At 46.8% G+C, this 19407-nt stretch overlaps 1 protein-coding gene across 2 annotated transcripts; it reads right to left on the reverse strand.

The window, feature by feature from the left end:
- Positions 1–274: 274 nt before the first annotated feature.
- BMF (Bcl2 modifying factor) lies at positions 275–19060 on the reverse strand. 2 transcript variants are annotated; one of them, XM_034062103.1, is made up of 4 exons: positions 19021–19060; positions 16377–16697; positions 15279–15442; positions 275–2189 (listed from the first exon to the last, which is right to left on the reverse strand). In XM_034062103.1, the coding sequence occupies exons 2-4, from the start codon at positions 16690–16692 to the stop codon at positions 2088–2090; spliced, it is 582 nt and encodes a 193-aa protein (XP_033917994.1). In that variant the 5' UTR covers positions 16693–16697; positions 19021–19060; the 3' UTR covers positions 275–2087. The 2 variants fall into 2 exon arrangements, with proteins under 2 accessions (XP_033917994.1, XP_005149324.1); XM_005149267.3 differs by lacking the exon at positions 19021–19060 and adding an exon at positions 17616–17699.
- Positions 19061–19407: the final 347 nt, after the last annotated feature.

Here is a 19407-nt window from a genome sequence, read left to right on the forward strand (position 1 = left end):
AGTCCATGTTCTCCAGTGACCAGCAGTTCCTCCAAGCAGACTGTGCAAAGCAAGATACTGAAAGCTTCGTTTCTGCCATCATGGATAGAGAGTGGCTTTCCATACTCCTGCAGCACAGTCAGCAACAGCTATTACTTGTATCCCTCTGGGTAATTCTGTAGTGCACATGCTTAAACAACACAAACCCGAAACCAATCCCCCCTCCTAAATAAACCTCCCACCCTCCCTCTTCATAAAACCCACCCCCCAAAGTATTACTTGAGATTCACTTATATGAATTATTAACCATCATGGACAAACATATTACTCTAGCTCTAGCTAGAAAAATAACATAAGAGGAGAAAAAAAAAAGCTTTGCTCACATCAACTCTCCTTATGCTGAAAAAGAGGGTGAATACATGCAAGTGAAAAAAGAGTGGGGACCTCTCTCAGGGAGCTAAAGCACATTTTGCCACAGTAGAGCAGGATGCAAACCAAGAGAATGTGGCTGGGAGAGAGGGAGAAAGTCCAAATTTAACTGTATTCAGCAAACCATTACCAGACACTACAGTGCAATGATGAGATTATACAAATACCAGAGAAAGCATGAATTAGAGAAGGATAAGCAGAGAAGGGTGGAAGAGAAAGCATATGTGCAAGTAAACTACTCTTCCCGTACAGTAATGCTTAATTTTCAGAGTGGACCAAGAGCTAAATTCCTCAACACCTGAAGTCAGTATCTGTAACAAGACTGAAGAGCAATTCTTTGGACAGCTCTTCCTCATACTGGTATCATCCGAGGCCTACAACAAGGTGCAGTGGCAATATGGAAATGGACTGAAGAAAATACAGTCTGTATTGCCTTTCTGTTTGTGTTTTACCCTAGTTGTCACTGGGTTTATGAACTAATGATAGGTAAGGCTATGGAAAATAGCCATCGATATTTAAGGCTACTTCCTTTTGGTAGGGTAATTTTCCTGTGCTGGTCCAATAGTATCAGTCATGTGGACAAACTTCTGAGTGATACAAACAGGGAACTGTTAGAAGATCTCCCTTGAAGTCATACTACTGCTGCTAGTCAAATATGCTTACAGTAGCCTCCAAACATTACACATTAGAGTAATGGACAGACTGTTTATACAGTGTACATGTCAGACTAGTTGCTAATTAATTTCCCTGTCAAATCCTGAAGCAAAACTATCAGATGCCTGGGACTTAAGCCTTCCTGACCGACCATATTATAGCACAAGAAAACCAAAACAAAATAAACACCCATCATAAAACTAATAAAACATATACATTAGCATTGTAGAAGAATGATGCTTGTGCCATATTCCATGATTTTTGGCTTTATGCTGGCTCATGGGCACTGTGAACACTGAACTGGAAACAAACAGTGGCAGAAACTAATAACCACCAGCAACCCCCGCAAGCTTTAATTTTAAGACTATTCTACTGAAATGATTTTTTCTATTGATGGTAACGACAAAGAACGACTTCATGTGAGAGAACTGCAACTGGTGCCCAGTGGAAAGGATGAACAGATCAGATTTCTTTGTGATGTTCTCTCACACCACATGCAAGGAAATAAACAGTAACCCATGCAGAAAACAAGTAACCTGATGGGTATAAGCTACTTGAATGTTTTCATTGCTAAAAAGAACTTTGTTTGTGGAGGAATCGAGCATCTCTGCTCTGGAAGATACCCAAAGCATGTTTAGAGTCATCAATCCCAGACATCATTTTTAACTAGCAGCCAAAATGACACTCCTGCACTCTACCACTGACTAACACACAGGGCAGAGGAAGCTCTTAGTCTAATACCTGCCTCCCTTGCACAGAGGTCACCGGCATGGGGAACCAGCAGCAAGCTTTACCAAACACACCCACATTCTGGCTTTCCTTCGACAGTGTTGGACAAGAGCTCCCTGCCTCGTGAGGCAGGCAGCGACAAAGAAGAGTCCGTAAAAACCCTCAAACTTGAAGACGAGTGTCAGAAATTCAGAGTCCTCACATCCGGCCGGCGGTGTGCAATGTCTCGCCCCCGAACCAGTGTTTGTTCAGTGCTCCCTGCAGACTGGATGCGGCCTGAAACAGGCGGGCGAAGCTCACCTCTGCCCAGTGTGGTTCCTGTTCACCTCCGCGTTTAAGGCCAAGTTGTGTAGGAAGAGAAAAAGCTGCCACCACACTTGATTTCTGTTCTGCTGATGCTGTAGAGGAGAACAGTTGGAGCAAGGTTATTTATATATCTAAAATTGCAACATACCACTTCTCTTTTCCAATAACAACTCAGTTACACTTTTCAAGAGCAGACACTTTAATCCCATCAGCATAACAAGGGGGTGCAGCAAGGCATGAAGGGGGAGAGGGAAATGATAAGTTCTCCAGAAATAATTGTGGCTCTAACATTACAAAAAGAAAAGAGCAGACCCTTTATGCATTGTGCACAAGAGGATTAAACTTTTTTTGTGTGCTTGTAGGATTTTGCAGAGTTTAGCCAAGTGCTGTTTTTAATCAGATTGGCTTCTGAGCCTTTCAAAAGCCCCAGCTGCATGAACAAACAACCTTTTTTTTAAAAAAAAAAGCCAAAAAAAAGCCCCCCTTCACCCCAAAAGTAAAAAAAAAAAAAGAAAAAAAAAAGAAAAAATATAACTGGTGATCCATCTGTAAGTGATTTGACACCGTGAAGGTCAAAGGGTTAATCTTCAATTTAAACCACACTGCTGAGACAGCAAAACTCTGATTTCATCTAGTACAAGAAAACACATTCGTGCACACACACACTCCCCCACCCTCCCCCCACCACATTTTCCTTCCCAGCATCTCCAAGATAATACTGCCCTTTTTATAGCCACTTTTGACAGTAAGCCATAAATAATCAGCCTTGGAGCCCTTTCCTACTGACTGGAGCCAATTAAACCTTAAGCAAGAACATACTTGAAAACACACAAAAAACCAAAACCAAGAGGTTATTTCAGGTCCCATTGTCAAGGAAGAAACATGGGAGTTGAGTTTCAGGGGGACACCAGACTCTATAACAGAGCTTTGGGGCAGGGACACTGTTCATTCTTTTGTTATATGTAATCACCCCTGCAAAAGTGGCTCCGATTATACCCCCACCTTCCTGCAGTTTAATGGTATCTCATACAAACAGGTGGGTTTCTCTTTACATTGCCCAGCCTGGGATACTATTTCACCTCAATAACCAACCCTCTATTAGAAGTCAGTCTTTGTTTTCCCATCCAGAATTCCATATTTGCTAAGCAGGACTGATCATTTCTGGAAAACAAAACAAACCAGCCCCAATCTACACCCTCCCCCCTGCCCCAATCCCCAGCAGACAAGGAAATAGAAGACTGGCTTCCAACAACTTTGCCTCAGTACACAGGAGTTCATAAAAAAGCACTGAAGCACATTATATGAACAAGATGTTTCGGCTCAGATTAGCCCAACAGGGCAGAACAACCCTGTTGCAAGGCATTCTTTATGTAATCACAAATAAGAGAAAGTTGCACCCAGAGTTGGTGTATTGGAGATGTATCAATAGACAGCTCTTCAAAGCCCTTCCAGATAGTCATTAAATTATGTTTGTATTTCAGCCCCAGTAGATTGCGCCAGTTGAACCACAAGTACACAGAAAACAGGCATCAGAAAATGTGTGTTCAGCTTGCACCTTAGCAGTGCATCATTCTTCTTACCCTCAAGACTTAACATTTGTCTCCTGAATTTAGAAGAGTTCACACAGATACCATTACACATTTCAACACCATTGTGCTGGGAGTATAACCCACAGACAGCGACTCTAAGAGCCTGGTATCATTTATTTTCAAGTAACCAGCCCTGGGTTCAGTCCATAGCGACTGTTTAGGCAGACATTGCTAGGTTTACAGGTGAAAACAAGCTTTTATAAACTATCGTTATGGCTGGGTTACAAAACCCTATTTTGGTCTCAAAAAACAAGATGCTTTTTTTTTGTTACTCGCCTCTCAGTCTGACCAGGCTTGTCCTTCCTCATCAAACTCCAAAGATTCTTCTTACTCTCCTCCATAGAGCCACATTCCCAAATCTGCTTGAACATGTGTATGGGATCACAATGTCTTGATTTCATCTAGATACCAAGTTTTTACCAAGCTATTACAGATTAAGTGAATTGTTCTGTTTAACAATGCCTTCTTCTGCAGTTTTCTTCTGTAAGGAACTATGATAGGAAAGCATGGAGAAACATACCATAGATGCTCTGAAGACAATCTGCTTTAGCAGATTATTTTATTCTACTGGCAGCCAAGAGGGTAAAGTGTCTTATAGGGACTTAGTATGGGAAATGATTATGCCACACTGCCAGGAGGACAAACACATGTAAGACTCCCTGTATTAACATCCCACTTCATGTAGAAGGCAGCTTTGTGCTTCTCACACACAATAATAAGTTTCTAAATATTCTGTCTCCTCCTTAAGCTTTACATGTGACCTCACAAGAGAAGGCTTACTTGTTCTTTGCAGTGATAGGTAAAGGAGGCCACATTCAGTGAAATTGTTTTTTGAAGGAGGGTGTCATTTTCAGGAAGGTACTAGGTTTGGGGTTTATTTTGTAACTGAGAGTTTTAGAGCGCTACCTTAGGAAAAGTTACAGACCTGCAAAAGAGCTAGTGGGAAGTGGTATCAGAAATCCTGAGAAAAATTCCTTTTTTCTTTTTTTTTTTTTAACTTTATATTCTATTGTGTTTGTTTCACTGCCTCTTGAAGACATTTTCTTTGGTACAGCATTTTTGTCCTTCTCCAGTGAAAAATGTTTCCCGTTACTTGCCTAAGACACTCAAGGTAATTTCCATGCAAGAGCAGAATAGAAATTATCTTACCCCTGTTTCCCGGATCTCAAATCCCTTTATGAAGGATGCTGACACCATTAATTTCATGAAAAAATAGAGCACTAGGCTGAGGGCAGCTTTCCAGGTTTTATTCCTAGACCTAGGGTTTGTATTTCCATGGGTCAGTACTCAGCCAGCATTTCCTTCCATGGTGGTGTAATCCCACACATACTTTCACTGGCTTGTGTACTAAAGCAGCCTCCTCACACTGTCATCTCCTCATACTAGCAGAGAAAAGTGAACTAGAGCAGGACAGTGATCAAGGCCAGAAGTAATCTGGTAAAGAAGTTGCCTTTACTATGGATCCTAACCCATATGATCCATGGCATCATGTAGTCAAGCTGAAGTCAAGCTTGTGCCAGCACAACAGAAAGGCTGTAAATATGTTGTAAAGAAAGAGGACTAAGCTGGACTGCTTGTTTCAGCAGCAAGGCTAGAAAACAAGGTTTATAATTATGGCTTCACTTGTGGGCTGATCTGTTTTCTGTGGTACTAATGCAGCACGGGACAAGAGCCACAGAATGGAAATGGCAGATACTCTTTGCAGTAGAGAGAGAGTAAACAATTTATGGAAAAAACTGTCCTAGCCTAAAAAATGTTCTTTTCACAACTTTCAGTAGCTTTTCCTTACACATGCCTCTGCCAACATCAAAATACTCAAACATTCCAAGACTGAGGGTTTTTTGGTGTGGTGTAACTTAGCTGCCAGGAAGGACAGAAAACCCAGGAGAGTGGCTCCATGAATCTGGCATCTAATTTTTTCAGATGTGATACGTTTCAAGTAAATTCCTACAGATTTCTAAGACTCATAAGTATTGTAACACAGGTTTATAATTTCCCTATGCTTCACCATGATGATCCTCATCAAAACAATTCAATCCCAAGAGTCACTACTGCACAGAAGTATATCAGGAATGAACACTTCGCCGCCTCCATGCAATGGCAACACACTGATCATTTTGACACTGCTTTCCCAGGATGGAAAAAAGCCCCTTTTGCCTGCTGTACTAACTGTAACTAAAGAAGGCTAGACTTGTGAGTACAGTAAGTCAACACAAAGCTGGAAACACATAAAACCATTTCCTATTGCAGCTGCTGCTTTTTAAAGGGGATATCCTTAAGAGACTGTCTGTCTGAGGCGTTAGCATGAATGTTTCAATGAGTCACAAGGAAAGGCCATTTTACAGGAAAAGTGTCCTCTGCAGCAACAGTACATTAGTGAAGCCTGTTCTGTGAACTGCGCTGAACCAAAAGCCAGAATACTTGTAAACAAATACAAAGACTTTTACTGGAAGCAAATGAAAGAGGGACATGATTGACCCAACGTTTATTCCCTCCCCATAATTAACTCCCAATACATGTTTTACGTTGTAAGCATACAGATATGTATCAGTCAAATAGCACCCCAGATGTGAAAAGCCTTCTACTCCGACCAAGGCCTTGCATGGGGTGATCAAGGGAAGACCAGGACAGGCAACAGACCTCAAAGAAAATGTTACTCTGACACAGCTTCTTGAATCTTTGAACATAAATGTTTAACAGATGAACAGGATTCACTTTTCCACCCAATATATACATGCCATTAATATCCCTCATCATGCACAGGACATATGTGGGTCTGGTACATTCCTATCACATATACAAACAGTGCACCTGTCTACCCTCTTGATCTTATGGGCAACTTCTGACTTTGCTTCATGGCTTCCAGATGGTTACGGGTCAAATTCTGATCCCATCTTAACTAGAAGGATTAAAATATGGCCATAAATGGCACTATTAGATCAAAAGAAGAATAATGGCGTATGTGTACACAAAACCATCATTCTTCCTTTAATGATTAATACAAGTATTTGCAATAAATTGTGGGATTTTATTTATTCACTGAAAACAAAAATACTTGCACACCGGGAGCAGTTGCTGACTCATCCCTGAAGGCTGTTTTGGCTGCCAGGTGGCTGGAGGCATATTGTGCTACCACAAAATATGCTTTAGCTCAGAAAGACTAGAAAGTCACAGTCCCCAAGGCAACAGAGGTTACAGAAGGTGTCCCCTGCTGGAGGGAGAAATGCAAGCCAATGGAAGTCAAATACAAATCTTTCCAGCTGTGATTCCTAATGACCAAAGAATAATACATGCATAAAAGCAGCAGGGAAAAAAAAGGAGATGGTAACAGAGAAAAACCGAAAGAGGAGCTTAGTGGCACAATTCCTCGTGGTGACAGTGACAAGAGGATGATGATCTTCCTCAGGGACTGCATCCATCTGGCTTGCAAACCCCATGGCTCTCATATGTGGGACTAAACTTGGTGGAAAGAGGCGTCATCTCAAGTACTGCTTCCTTTCTCAAAGCCTCCATCAGGCTTTGCAAAGTAAGATAAGTGGCATATGTTTATGGAGAGAGTATACACAGGAGCAGGCGCAGCAGGAGGGTTGCAGGCGCAGCAGATCCCCATAACAGCTTTATGGGCTGCCCAGCCCAAGCAAGGGGGGACAACACTGACCTGGGCCAAGGCACTGGTCCGAGTGGCAAACAGCAATGTTCACTGCCCCAAACCTGCTGCAGGCACAGCTGTGCAGGTGAGCTCGTTCTCAACTTTCTTGTAGCTCAAAAACAAACACGCAGCCACTCGCTCCTTCCTCTCCAGAGCGGGCAGGAAGGGGAAGCAGACAGACGCCATGGCAACAGCCAGCTGACGGCAACCTGGGAAGGGCAACCACGGGCCACCACGTTCCCAGGCCCCCAGCCTTCCCCTCCTGCACCCCTGGGGGGCACACTGCCTTGTTTTCCATACATACGGTAAATAAGGGTCTTGTAGTTCCATACAGCCACACCTGACGCCACTGTCTTCCATGAGGTTTCTGGCGGATTCACCCCCGAGATGAGGGTGCAGAAGAGATGCCCAGAGCTGGCCTCTGTGCCCAGAAGACACCCACCCTTGCCCACACCCACAGCTGCAAGCAGCAAGCGCAGGCAGGTCTGTTCAGTGAGACCCCAAATGTGAACTAACAGAGCTGTTTGACACCTTCCTCTGTTGAGCACCGAACCTGCACCGGCTGTGGGGTGGGCTGATCTTTACGTCGCATCCATTTCCTCACCAGCAGCTTAAGGGAAGCGCTCCCCAAACTGCTCAGTGCGCAGGAGACACCCCCTGGTGATTAAAGCTTACCTCGGGGGGTTGTCAGAATAATACTTTAACAGTTTTCACAGGAAAATACACTGGCGGAGGGGCGGGGGGTGCGCAGGGCTGCCTGGCTGCGAGGGGAGCCCGCGGGCGGGCGGGCAGGTGCAGCGCTGGAGCCTGCGGGCACAGCAGCCTCTCGTCAGCAGTGCTGGTGACTCACAGGCTAAATTTAGAGAGCGATATAAACACAGCAGCAGCCGCAGCGCAAACACTGCCCGGCACAGCCGCTCTCACGCACGGCCTCGGCTCCTCCTCGCCCGACGGGACGGATCCTGTCGGGGGCTCTGCTCGGCGGGTGGCTGCAGTGCCGCATCGCCAGCGTTCCGTCAGGCGTTACATCAGGAAAAGCCGAACTGGGGTTAACAGAAGTTGCCTCACCGCTTTTATTTTTAGATCGCTATTCTTTCTGCTGTGGTACGGTCCTCAGAAAGATTGCTTTGCCATTGGCAAGGGTAGCTACCAAGGAGAAACAACAACAAAAGCCCCAGACAGAGACTATAAAAGGCTAGTGGGACATTCCTCCTCAATGGCGTGAAACAAAGGACTCTGCAGTTGGGCACTTGCTTTCCCGCCTTTCCACCATAAAATGTAATTGAGTAAAATACAAACATGCACACTCCTCACCATAAATAATCAGTCCAAACATCTCATCATCCCCCTCAGAGATGGCAGTATCTTAATAAGATCAACCAACCTAAGCAGAGGACTGGAGGCAGAACAACTGGGTTCCAATCAGCGATCCCTGCATGATCTCAGACAAGTTATAACCTGCATTTCCTAGTCTCCCACACTAAAAAAGAAGTGGGATATTACTGCAATTGTTTCTTAATTGAAAAATAATTTCTCAGCTGTCACACTGCTAGACGGAGAAAGCACATTATTACTGTCACAGCCAGCATGGTGCTGCAAGAGCCAAGGCCATGGAAAAGCCTGTGGTACTACTGGGATTGTACAGAAGCAGCAGCACTGAATGCTATTTAAATCACACAGTGATACTGCAGGTGATGTTAGAAATACTGCAAAACAATTTACATGTGCTGCCCAAAGAATTATTTTGTGCTTTTCAATGTGTGCAATCTTGATATTTTGAGGTTGTGGCCCCACTGCCTTAAGACACTGCAGTCCTGTGTCCAGCAGGGTGAAGGATGCACAGAGTGCTATTGGACAGAGCTTGCACTGATCTTCTGCCACCCAGCTCCCTTATCCTCTGCCCACTTCCTCTACCAGAGCTAGGCAGGAAGCTTTGCTTTTTAACATCATCTCCTATTTTCAGCAGGAACTAAACCATAATATATCTAAATCTTTGTCGGCTGAAAGCATAGAGAAGCAGGATAGATTAGGCTGATGCAAAGGTTTTGTGGGTTTTTAGTAAACCGATACACAATGCTTGTATGTGACTGTTGCATCAACCGTTTGCATAGCCCAGCTTCCAACAGCAGCCTTCTGTGGCTGCAGGAGGAAAGGCAGAGGGCAAGTACATGCAATAGCTCCCCCTAATACTCTTTCAGCAACTAAGCAGTTTGAGTTTAGGACTTCCCGAGTCAGATCGGATTTCTGTTTATTTAATGTCTCCTTCAATGGCCATAAACTTGTCCCGATTCCCCTTGAACCTAGATAAAACACTGGGATGCACAATATGCCTTGACAAAGCATATAGATAGCTCCACAGAGCTATGTATTGCATTAAAAACAACCTCATTTTCTTTGAGCTGGCTCCTACTAGCTTAACTTGATTTTGCCTAGTTCTTGTACTGAAATTAGTCCATCCATCTCCTTCGTGTCACTTTTGATTTCTGTTTAATATTGCTTTCCTCTTGCTTTGTGTCTTTTTTAGGCTTAGCAGTCCTAGCCCATTTTTTCATTTTTCATATGGAAGTTTCATCATCCTCTTGCCTTTCTCTGAACCTTTTCCAGTTTTGCTGCATCATTTTTGGAAGAAGGAAACCAGAACTGTATGTAACATTCAAGATAAGGGAGAAATATGATTTAAACAGGAGAATAATTATGTTCTTGTTCTCAGTGTCTTAAAATACCAAATAATTCCAGTTCAGGTCAGATGTGAAAAGGTCTAACAAGTTTCTGTTAACCTAAATGTCAAGTAATCAGCTCCACAGGCAGCAAGACTTCATAACAGGTGCTAGACAAGGGCCAACAGGTTGCTGTCTCATTTGTATGCACAGGGGAAGGTGCACTTTCAAGCCCAAGCTTCATTGTCATTAGTCAAAATGAAAAAAAAAAAAACAAAACCCCACAAAAAAACCAACTAACAACATTATTATGCAAAAAACCCCACAAACAACCCCAAACCAATCTGTCTCCATGTCTTCACTGACTGTGAGACTTCCTCTTCCCCCTGTGGCACACTCCTTTCTTCAAGCCTAGGATCCCAATTCCATGTCAATGCAAGAACTTACTTTACATTTCAATCTTCCCAACCTCATACCCAACTTAACCCCTGCCCTCCAAACTGGGCTTGCTCACATCAGCAGTTCTCTATCTGGTACTCTCCCTCACCATGCTCCTGCATCCCCAGCTGGAAATTTGAGTCCTGCACTGATGGGCAACCCATAGACAGCAGAATTGAAGAGGTGACCCACTACTTCCCACAACCACAGCAGCACGAACCAACAAGCATTAGCTAGCAGCAGAGAAGATCCTGAAACGTACTGAGCTACTTGGGAAACAAATGAAAGCACTTACCACAAGTCTCAAAGAGACTGCAGGTGCAAGTAAAGTATGGAGCTGCTGGTGCTACAGGCTCAACTGAATGACAGTTTGAGAGTATTACATTATTAGGAAGCTTTTCTGAACACTTTCCTAAAAATGTAAAGTCATCATAAAGCACAGTTTCCTGCAAACAATTCCAGTTTAAAAAGCTTAAAATTCCCTGAGTGGCCTCAATAAATGATGGAGAAGAGCCTGATGGAGTTTGGGATAAATGACAGACACATAGCACTGGGCAACCAGTCCCTCACACCACTAGGCTTCTGACAAGAGACATGGGCTCCCTGTTGCATAAGCAGAAGTGTCTCAGAGGAGGCCCTGATAACTCTCATGAGAGTTAGAGGGGGAAAAGTATGCAAAACATAACAAGTTTCACTTTCAAAGGAAAACAACGTTTCCTCCTGGACATTTTCAGTGTCATTAACTTGGGGAAACAGGTACAGGCCTCACTGTTCACAGCCCGTGTGGATGCAGGCATTCATCTCCACAGACTGCTTGAGCTCATAGCAGTGACAGCAAGAGAGTTACTTGCTGAATCAATTAGGGAATTTGGAGAAACAAAGTTTTATAGAGCTAGATCCACAGAGGATTGTTGAGCATGGTCAGCATAACTAAATCAACTGCAGGATTCCTGATGTGTTGGAAAGGGGCTTTGTTGTTGTTTGTAATGCACTTATTTACTCAAGAAAGCTCAGCTCTGATTCAGCATCTGGTTCTCATTGAGGCTCAGCTTTTTTTAAACCAAGCTTTCCAGATGGGTTGACTGAAGCACAAGGAGGTCAAGAGACTTGTCTGAGGTCATACAGCAAGTCAGTGGCTCTGCTTGGACCAGAGCCCAGAACTGTTCAAGGCTACCACTCCTTGGCTCTTAAAGAGACAATTTTATCCCCTGTGAAGTGATCTTATCACCACGAAGAAGAGATGTGATAAAAGCAGTCCCCTCAAAACTGCGGCCTGCTTAGAAAGAGTTATTTTATTTGGAAAAAGCTGTAGCATTCCAGTGTCTCAACGGAGCAAGTCAGATTAAAGGGGTGTGATTCCAATATAGTGTCATCCACCCCACTCTTGTATAACCCCGTGCTCCTATGGGGCAGCTTTACACTGCTGCTGCCATCCCCGGTTGTCTGCTCACATCCCATTTAGCAGTGTATCATGCTGTGAAAAACACTTATTAGTTCAGCACAGGTTGAAGCCCCTTGTCAAGGTGAGGAAACTCAAGTGTACTCAGACCTGAAGCACAGCCCAGGCACTTGTTGCCACAGCCAGTGCGGCACAGGCAGCACATCCCAGCCAACTGACCAGCAGATCCCTAAACTCTGCTCTGTTCTCCATAATCTCAGGATGCACTCTTTAAGCTCAGCCACAGGCAAGCAGTTCACAGATCCCACAACAAAGGCACACTTACTCCAAACCAATAAGGAGCAGACAGGTACTAGGTTCTCCTGCAGAAAGCATCACTTGGCTCTACCTTTGTTTTCCAGGGCAGGGTGAGAAAAGCACAACAGAGGGAACACTGCCAGAAGCTACACAGCCTCAGACATGTAACAGGTACTAAAGAGCTCAAGAAGACATAAATGTGTCTTGCATGTCATTTTGCAGAGCCCTTTGCAAACTGCATCAACCTGTAGCGGACTCTGCTACTTAGGAACACAGAGTGTTGCTCAAGTCCTTCCTATCACAAATACAGCATCTTAAGATGAAAAAGCCAGGTTTTAAACTACTGTGTTCTGTTTAATGTATTAATGGGAAATGAAACCCTGAAAATGATGTACAAGCCAAAAGCAAGCATAGGTGCTGCCAACTCTCTTATTCTTATGAGATGCATACCCAGAAATCTTTTGTATAGCCAAGAACTGCAGAATAATACCTTATAGCTTCAGGATCCCAGGGAAGAGATAACAGTGACTCCCCAGGGTTCCCAGTGTGGGCTGGGGTTACACTGTGCGTGCAGCTGAGTCCAGTGACAACTCAGTGACGTCAACCCCAGCAGCTATTGCCTGCTCAGTTCCTCTCTGCCAGGGATGTACATTAACCAGCAGCCTTTGTGTCAACACAGCCATGCTGCTGTGGCAGCAGAACAGGAGCCATATCTGAACTGCCTCCATCTCACAGACCTCAAGAGCCATGAGAGGGCAACTCCTGGGCTAGCTGTATGCATTACTCCAATGCTGAAAGCTTTTCTTAACTCCCACTGAAAGGGCACACTCGTATTCTTTCCACATGTTCACAGATAAAATGTATTTTAGGCTCCAAAAAGAGGCACAGCTTGTTGAAAACCAGGCTTGCTCTCTCTCAGGACCTCACAAGACCACATTGGTGTGACTAACTTTGTGGTATCTGATTCAAGACACCACTCTGGAAAGTTGGTTTTAACCAAATGTTTGAGATGAGCTGAAATGGGGCATCCAAATCAGGGATTAGTTTCACAGCAAGATAAATGACAGCCCAGTTTTCCATGTCCCAGAGACTGCCCCTTTCAAACCACAACACATTGTGAACCAGTTCACATGTCTCCAGGGGCCAGCTGCTTACTTCTGCAGCAAGAGGCTGGGAAGAGTCACTGCACACAGGGCAGAGGGGCTCCTGCACAGATCTGTGCCAAAAGCCAAAGGAAATCCTCCATGCAGGGCTGGGAGGGAAGGGACTGGGCATGACAACAAAACACTCCACGGGTAACAGTGCCTTGGACACTAGTATGTGGCTCAGTACTCAGTTTTCCTGACAAACAAGAAAGAATCCCTTAACAGATCCAAATGCCAAGACCCATCCCAGGGTCAGGCTGTGGAGAACCACTGGCTGAACTGCTCTGTCCTGGGGTTAAGTTTTCGGGTTGGGGCTGGGGTTTTGTCTGTTTTGTTTTCAAATGTAAATGGCTCCGCGGCTCCCCCCCCCTTTACAACTTGTTGCTTTTCCAGTTCAAACAAAGGCAGCAGAACTCCTCCCATGCTGGCCGGCGGCGGACGCGTTTGTTTACTACGCGGCCGCACGCCTGGCTGGCCTGCAGCAAGCTGGGCCGGGGCTCGGGGCCCGGCTGCTGCCCTCGGCCTGCACCCGCCGCGGGCAGCAAGCCCCGGGCCACCGGGCGGCGAGCAGGCCGGTCCCGGGGGCTTCAGTGGGGCCGGGTTGGGTGGGTATTGCTGGATGGGTCTCGATAGCACTGAGATCAGATAGGTGCACTCCCCCGAGGGGACAGCTCACGTTACAACCAGTTCCACCACTTCACGCCAAGGGCTCCCCACCGAGATGGTTAACCTGCCCTGTCCTGCGAGAACCTGGCGGTCTGCAGCTATCTCTGGTGAACAGGTAGCACTGGGGAAAACCCCATGCAGCCACACAGCATATGTTAAAAGTCTCAAGGTAGCTTGTTATTCCTGCAATTCGGCAAATGACATTCATGGCTCCATCTGCATTTCCACAGGCTAACCTTCCTGTTACAGCTGCTTTAATCCTCCTGCTATTCGGAAATGAAGAGTTCCATAACTCCCTCCTCTCTCTGATGACACAGTGAGGACCAAACTTTTGCACAGCCACAGGCCACATTTTCTGACCAGGACAGAGGTCCTCACCTACCTTGAGGAGAATTGCAACAGATCCCACAGTTAATGGAGCACCAGCTCACTTGGGGTGAAATAAGCTTTCTGTCCCTCTCTAAAGTCATCAGGTGTCAGCTTCTTCATATGCAAACAGATACACATTCTCCTTGTTGGCCTTCCATTGAAGTGGCAAAGTTCTGCCTACTGCCAAACCTCTGCCACTCTGAAAGTTGCGTGAGCACCTCAACTCAGCAGAGGAAGGAGGGCAAGGCAGAAAGCATCAAGGAGTTTAGGGATGCTGATTTTGCTTTGTTTCTTTGGAGAGCAGGGTTTCCTTTTTTTTTTCCCTAAGAAAACAAATCAAGATTCTGGAGTGTGGTTTTCAGACCTAATGGCATATGACAGCTGTCTTTTATTGTGATGTTAGTCACAAGTCTGAGGCACTAGCTAGGACAGTCTGACAGAGGAGCTGCTAGGAAGTCTACCATGATCTAAATACACTACAAGAGAACTACCCCTAGATGACAAGGAGCGTCAAAAAAGACTGCAGGCTTGTTGTCATCTTCGAGATGAGGAGGTGATAGAAGTCACAGATGGCCAATTGGGCCACAGAAGAGAGGATGCTGATCGTGAGGACAGTGGAGAAGAAGAGTAAAAGCTGTAATAAGAAGCAAGGGGGAGATCCATGGGGAAAGCCTCAGTGACCCCGTTACAGATGAACTGGAAGAGCTGGAATAGCAACAGCTAATGCAGAACAGCTATCTTCCCAGGCAGTAAATACAATCCCACATATTCTCTTCCCTCCACCTGCTAGTCTTTAGGAAAAGCCAGCAATCTAGCATAAGCAAAATCCATCAGGATACTGCTGCAATTCCATCACTGCTGTCAGTCTGCTGCCTTAGACAACAGCCTTGCTTAGTTGATGGTTGGAGCCAGTCTTCTAGAGCAATGCTCCTGGATAGCTACCCCCCACCTACCCCTGCAGAGACACCCTACCCTCTGTATGTGGAGCCGGTGGAACTGGTCAGCAATGCACTGCAACTTCCGTGCAATCTGCACCTCAGCACGCGCTTCCCGCTGACCTTCCTGAGGCTCCTCTTGGAGGTGTGGATCCAATGCAAAGTCAGCTGGAGGGATGTGTAAACGATAACCAGCATTCCCTACAAAACAGACGTCAGAAGAGTCATTCTTCCAGCTCAAAGAATAGCCTTTCTACTCAGTACACTTTACAGAGGGAAGAGCTGCACATAATCCTAAATTTTCGAGTCACACTGAAGTCCAATTCCTGAATTCCAGTGACTTTATACTGTAAGTGTGCAGTAAAGATTTGTATTGATTAAGCAGAGCATTGTGTTGCTTCCCATAATCAAATGACTGGCAGGATCTTACACTTGGTTCCTTTTGCTTGTTTATAGTTCAGGCAAGTGACAATTATGACAATTGACAATTTTGACAAATTTTTTTATGACAGTTCTGCAGTTTTACAAGATCTCTGCCACAAGTTGTCTCCCATTAAAGGTTGCTGTATCTTTTCTGCCAGACTTTTCTCAGTTCTCTGGCATTTAGTGAGACTGATTTGAATTAAGGCCGAATCAGATACACAAAGTGGTGTGGTATCCTATCACTTACTAGTAAAATACTGGATGGATGTGCTACTTGTTCAACAATTTAACTCCTGTGAAGAGCCTAAAAGCTGTCCTGCTAAGTGTAAATTTTTGTATTTCATTCTCTCCAGTGAAAACTTCCTGTGTGGATGAGACCACTAGAAGTTAAAACTGTAGGCAAATTGTAGGATATGAGGTATAGTGGGCACTTAAACATCTAGCAGTAACATAAAACATGACAGAATAAAGCGAAAAAGAACAAGAGTGGGAGTATCGAAGACAGCGGAAGCAATGAGCAAGTGCCTGGTTCCTGCAGTGGACAAGCAAGGGTAAGAAAATACAAGTTATCTTTCCTGAGGGAGTAAGACCAAAGCAAAATCATTTCAGTCCTTTAACAAAACAGCCTAATGAAAGAAACCTTGCTTGATTGGGGAAGTTCTAGAGGGACAGTTTCCTTGCTGCAAAGCTGGTGACACTGGAGTGATCTTACCATAGAAGAGTCTCCGGGGCTCTTCAGTGACTCCACAAGGCAACATAACATCCTGACTGGAAGAGGACGGGCTGAGTGTTTGAGTTGCCTTGTCCTGCTGCTCAGGATGCCTGACACCGGGACCACAGCAGTGTGTGAGGGGGAATAGTTGAAACCTCCCCAGAAGGCAGCTGTAGGACTGGTTCTGTGTGAAAATGCCAGTTGCAGTCATCTCACCAGGCTGACCTGCAAGTCCAAAGTCATCAGAGTGAAACACGTCATCGTCCAGCCCATCCAGGCTAGAATAGTCCTCTTCCAGGTAGCTGGGGCGATCCATTGCTCCTGCAATAAAAGGACATTTGAAGAAACAGCTAAGACACAAGAATGTTGTCAGGGATAGAATGCCTTCTGCTCCAACAACAAAACACAGCTTTTTTTTTTTTCCTTGCCTGCCTGGCTCTCTCCCTCCCAGTGCTGCCCATTTGCATGGGCAGGAGAGGCAAGTGGTGAAGGTCAGGACTTTGTGTCGAGTGCCGGCCCAGAGAGGCAAAGTTCACACGTGTCTGAGAGTCCACCCACAGCTCCAACCCAACAACTGGTCACAAGGAGGGAGCCAACCCCCAACCTTAGCACATAGAAACTCAAAAAACATTGTCTTAAAAAGTAAACCCAACCCTTCAAATTGCCCCATAGCCATATAGCTTCTTTGGTTCTGCTTTTCTTCCATATTTAAACTTTATAGTATGCCCCATTCACTTTTTTTCCCATGTTTCACTTACTGATGAAGAAAGGCTCTTGTAATCACAAGACTGCAAGGCCAGATTTTTAAGAAACCCCAGTGGTTGCAAAAGTCAAGAGCTGGCAAAGCCATTTCTGTGAAGCTTTCCATAACTTCTCACTAAAAGGGACAACTTTCAACTTCTCATTTCTTCCCTTAGCTAACTTAAGACATGTCTCAAGCCTGGAAATGCAGTCACTTCATTACCCCTCTTACCCTCAAGCCTACATGCACTGTCAGTGCATTAGTGCACCCTGCTACTAATGAAAAAGCATTGCTGGTGTCAGTGTTTTAAAGCAGGACTTCTTAGTCCTATAGTTGCCACAGCAAATACTCCTGAGCTCTGCTGCAGCACAAAGCTGGACAAAGATGGCTGAGGAGAAAAAAAGGTAAGTCCTAAATAACTATTTCAGAGCTCTTTGCAAACATATAGCCATTAGAAGCAGATTTACCAAAAATGCTTCAAGTCCCTTTACTGTTACCTGTGCATCTAACCCAATTGGAAGACAGACTCCTAAGAGATCCATCTCCAGGATTTCCACCCAGTTCCAAACAGGGCAGTGAAATTCAACTCTTCTTGTCTCTTCCTTTGCTCTGGTTTGCGAAGCATTTAATAGAACGGAAGACTAGCAAGAGGAATTTCAGGCCTAAAGGAGACATTAATAATAATTTCATAAGGCTGTGTTCAGTGCTTCCCTTGGTGCTCCCATTTTCCCCCAGGTGAGCAGCATTTACATCAGCTCGCTAGAGGAGACAAAGGGACTGAGCAGTGCAAGAACGATGTGTGCAGGGTGTTACTCGGGGGCACTGTGGTTATGTACAAGTTGTGACATCTCAGCGGTTCACTCAGCTCAGCCACAACCCCCAGAGAGGGGTTTGCAGAGCAGAACAGGTACCAGCTCACAGCTGGCCTGGCTCTCCGGGTGACAGCAGGACTGTCTTGGTGCAGCACTCGTAAGATACTCATCCATAGCTTAAAGTAGCACACCAAAAGGAATTACGGGCCTTTAGGCACAGCAACGATGAGCTCCTGCCAGCCCTGCTGCTGGACCGCGGTCACCTGAGAGGCAGGGCGAGAACGTGTTCTGTTTTTTCAGCAAGCCTTGCCAGGGCTCATCCGGCAGAGCCCCACTGGGACACGGGCAAGGAAGTGCGACAAAGGACACCGCGATACGCGGGGCAGCCCGAACCCCAGCAGAAGAGGGGTTAGAAAGCAACAGGCTTTGCTCAGCTCCCCTCAGCACGGTCCGATCCTTCGCACAGCTCCTCGGGATCCTCCGCGCCCGCAGGCAGCGGCACCAGGCAGCTCGGGCCCGGCCGCACCGACACGGGAGCCCGCAGGGGGACCCCAGCCCGGGGCTGCGCGCGGAGCCGAGCCGCTGACAGGCCAGTGCCGGGAGCCGGGGGGAGGGCTCAGCGCGCACGTGCGTGCCAGCTTCCGAAAACAAAGCTGGCCGGCCGCGCTCCGGCACCGCCGATTGCTCTTAACTCTTACCCTCCCGGGACCCGGCCCCACGGATTCACTCCCAAACCACGGGGGTAAACGCGGCTTCTCCGGGCAGCGCCGTGGAACGGGACACCTGCGCCCGGCGGGACGGCTGGCACTGGCACCGGTGGCTACCCACTGCCTACACCAGCGAATCACTGCCTTCTCGGTGTCCACCGGGCTCATTACCAGCCCGCCTGCACCCCAGTTCTGCCCGCTCCCCGGGACGTTGCGGGACCCCCTACAGAATCTGCTTTGCACCTCCCGCCCGGGCCGGGACTACCCCGGGGGCAATCCCCTTCCCTGTCACGATCGCGCCCGGCCTCGGCGCCGCCGCTGACCGGAGACTTGGCCCCTGAGGGGCCGGCCCCGAGTGGCGAAAGAGCGTCCCGGGCACTCACCGAGAAGCGGGACAGGCGCCCCGGGAGCCGCCGCCACCACCGCGCCTCCCACAGCCGAACTGCCGCCGCTGCCGCCGGGGGCACCGCGAACAGCTGACGGCGGCCACGCCCCCTCCGTGCCGAGCCCCGCCTCCGCCCGCCGGCCAATGGGCGCTGAGGGGCGGGCACGCCGCGGGGGGCAACCGACGCCGCGCGGGAGGCTCGGCCTGCCTGGCTGAGGGGAGCGGTGAGCGGGGGTCAGGCATTGCCGTGTGTCAGCCCAGCGGCGAGCACCCCGCTGTGGGAACCCCGGGTACGCCCCTCGCCGTTCCCCTCAGCGCTGTCTGCAACGGGAGGAGAAGGCCCAGCCTGCGGCCCAGAAACAGGGCTGCGTAAGGGGGAGAGCAA

This window comes from Melopsittacus undulatus, chromosome 4 (assembly GCF_012275295.1).
Source record: "Melopsittacus undulatus isolate bMelUnd1 chromosome 4, bMelUnd1.mat.Z, whole genome shotgun sequence".
Classification (NCBI taxonomy): Eukaryota; Metazoa; Chordata; class Aves; order Psittaciformes; family Psittaculidae; genus Melopsittacus; species Melopsittacus undulatus.

What these genes read in the sequence shown, in the direction of transcription:
- BMF (XM_034062103.1), bottom strand. Translation starts at nt 16,692, where the DNA reads ATGGATCGCCCCAGCTACCTGGAAGAGGACTATTCTAGCCTGGATGGG. An exon ending in GCCCCGGAGACTCTTCTATG is followed by an intron (nt 15,443 to 16,376) that starts GTAAGATCACTC and finishes TCTGTTTTGTAG; the next exon opens with GGAATGCTGGTTATCGTTTA. An exon ending in ACCGGCTCCACATACAGAGG is followed by an intron (nt 2,190 to 15,278) that starts GTAGGGTGTCTC and finishes TCTCCTCTACAG; the next exon opens with CATCAGCAGAACAGAAATCA.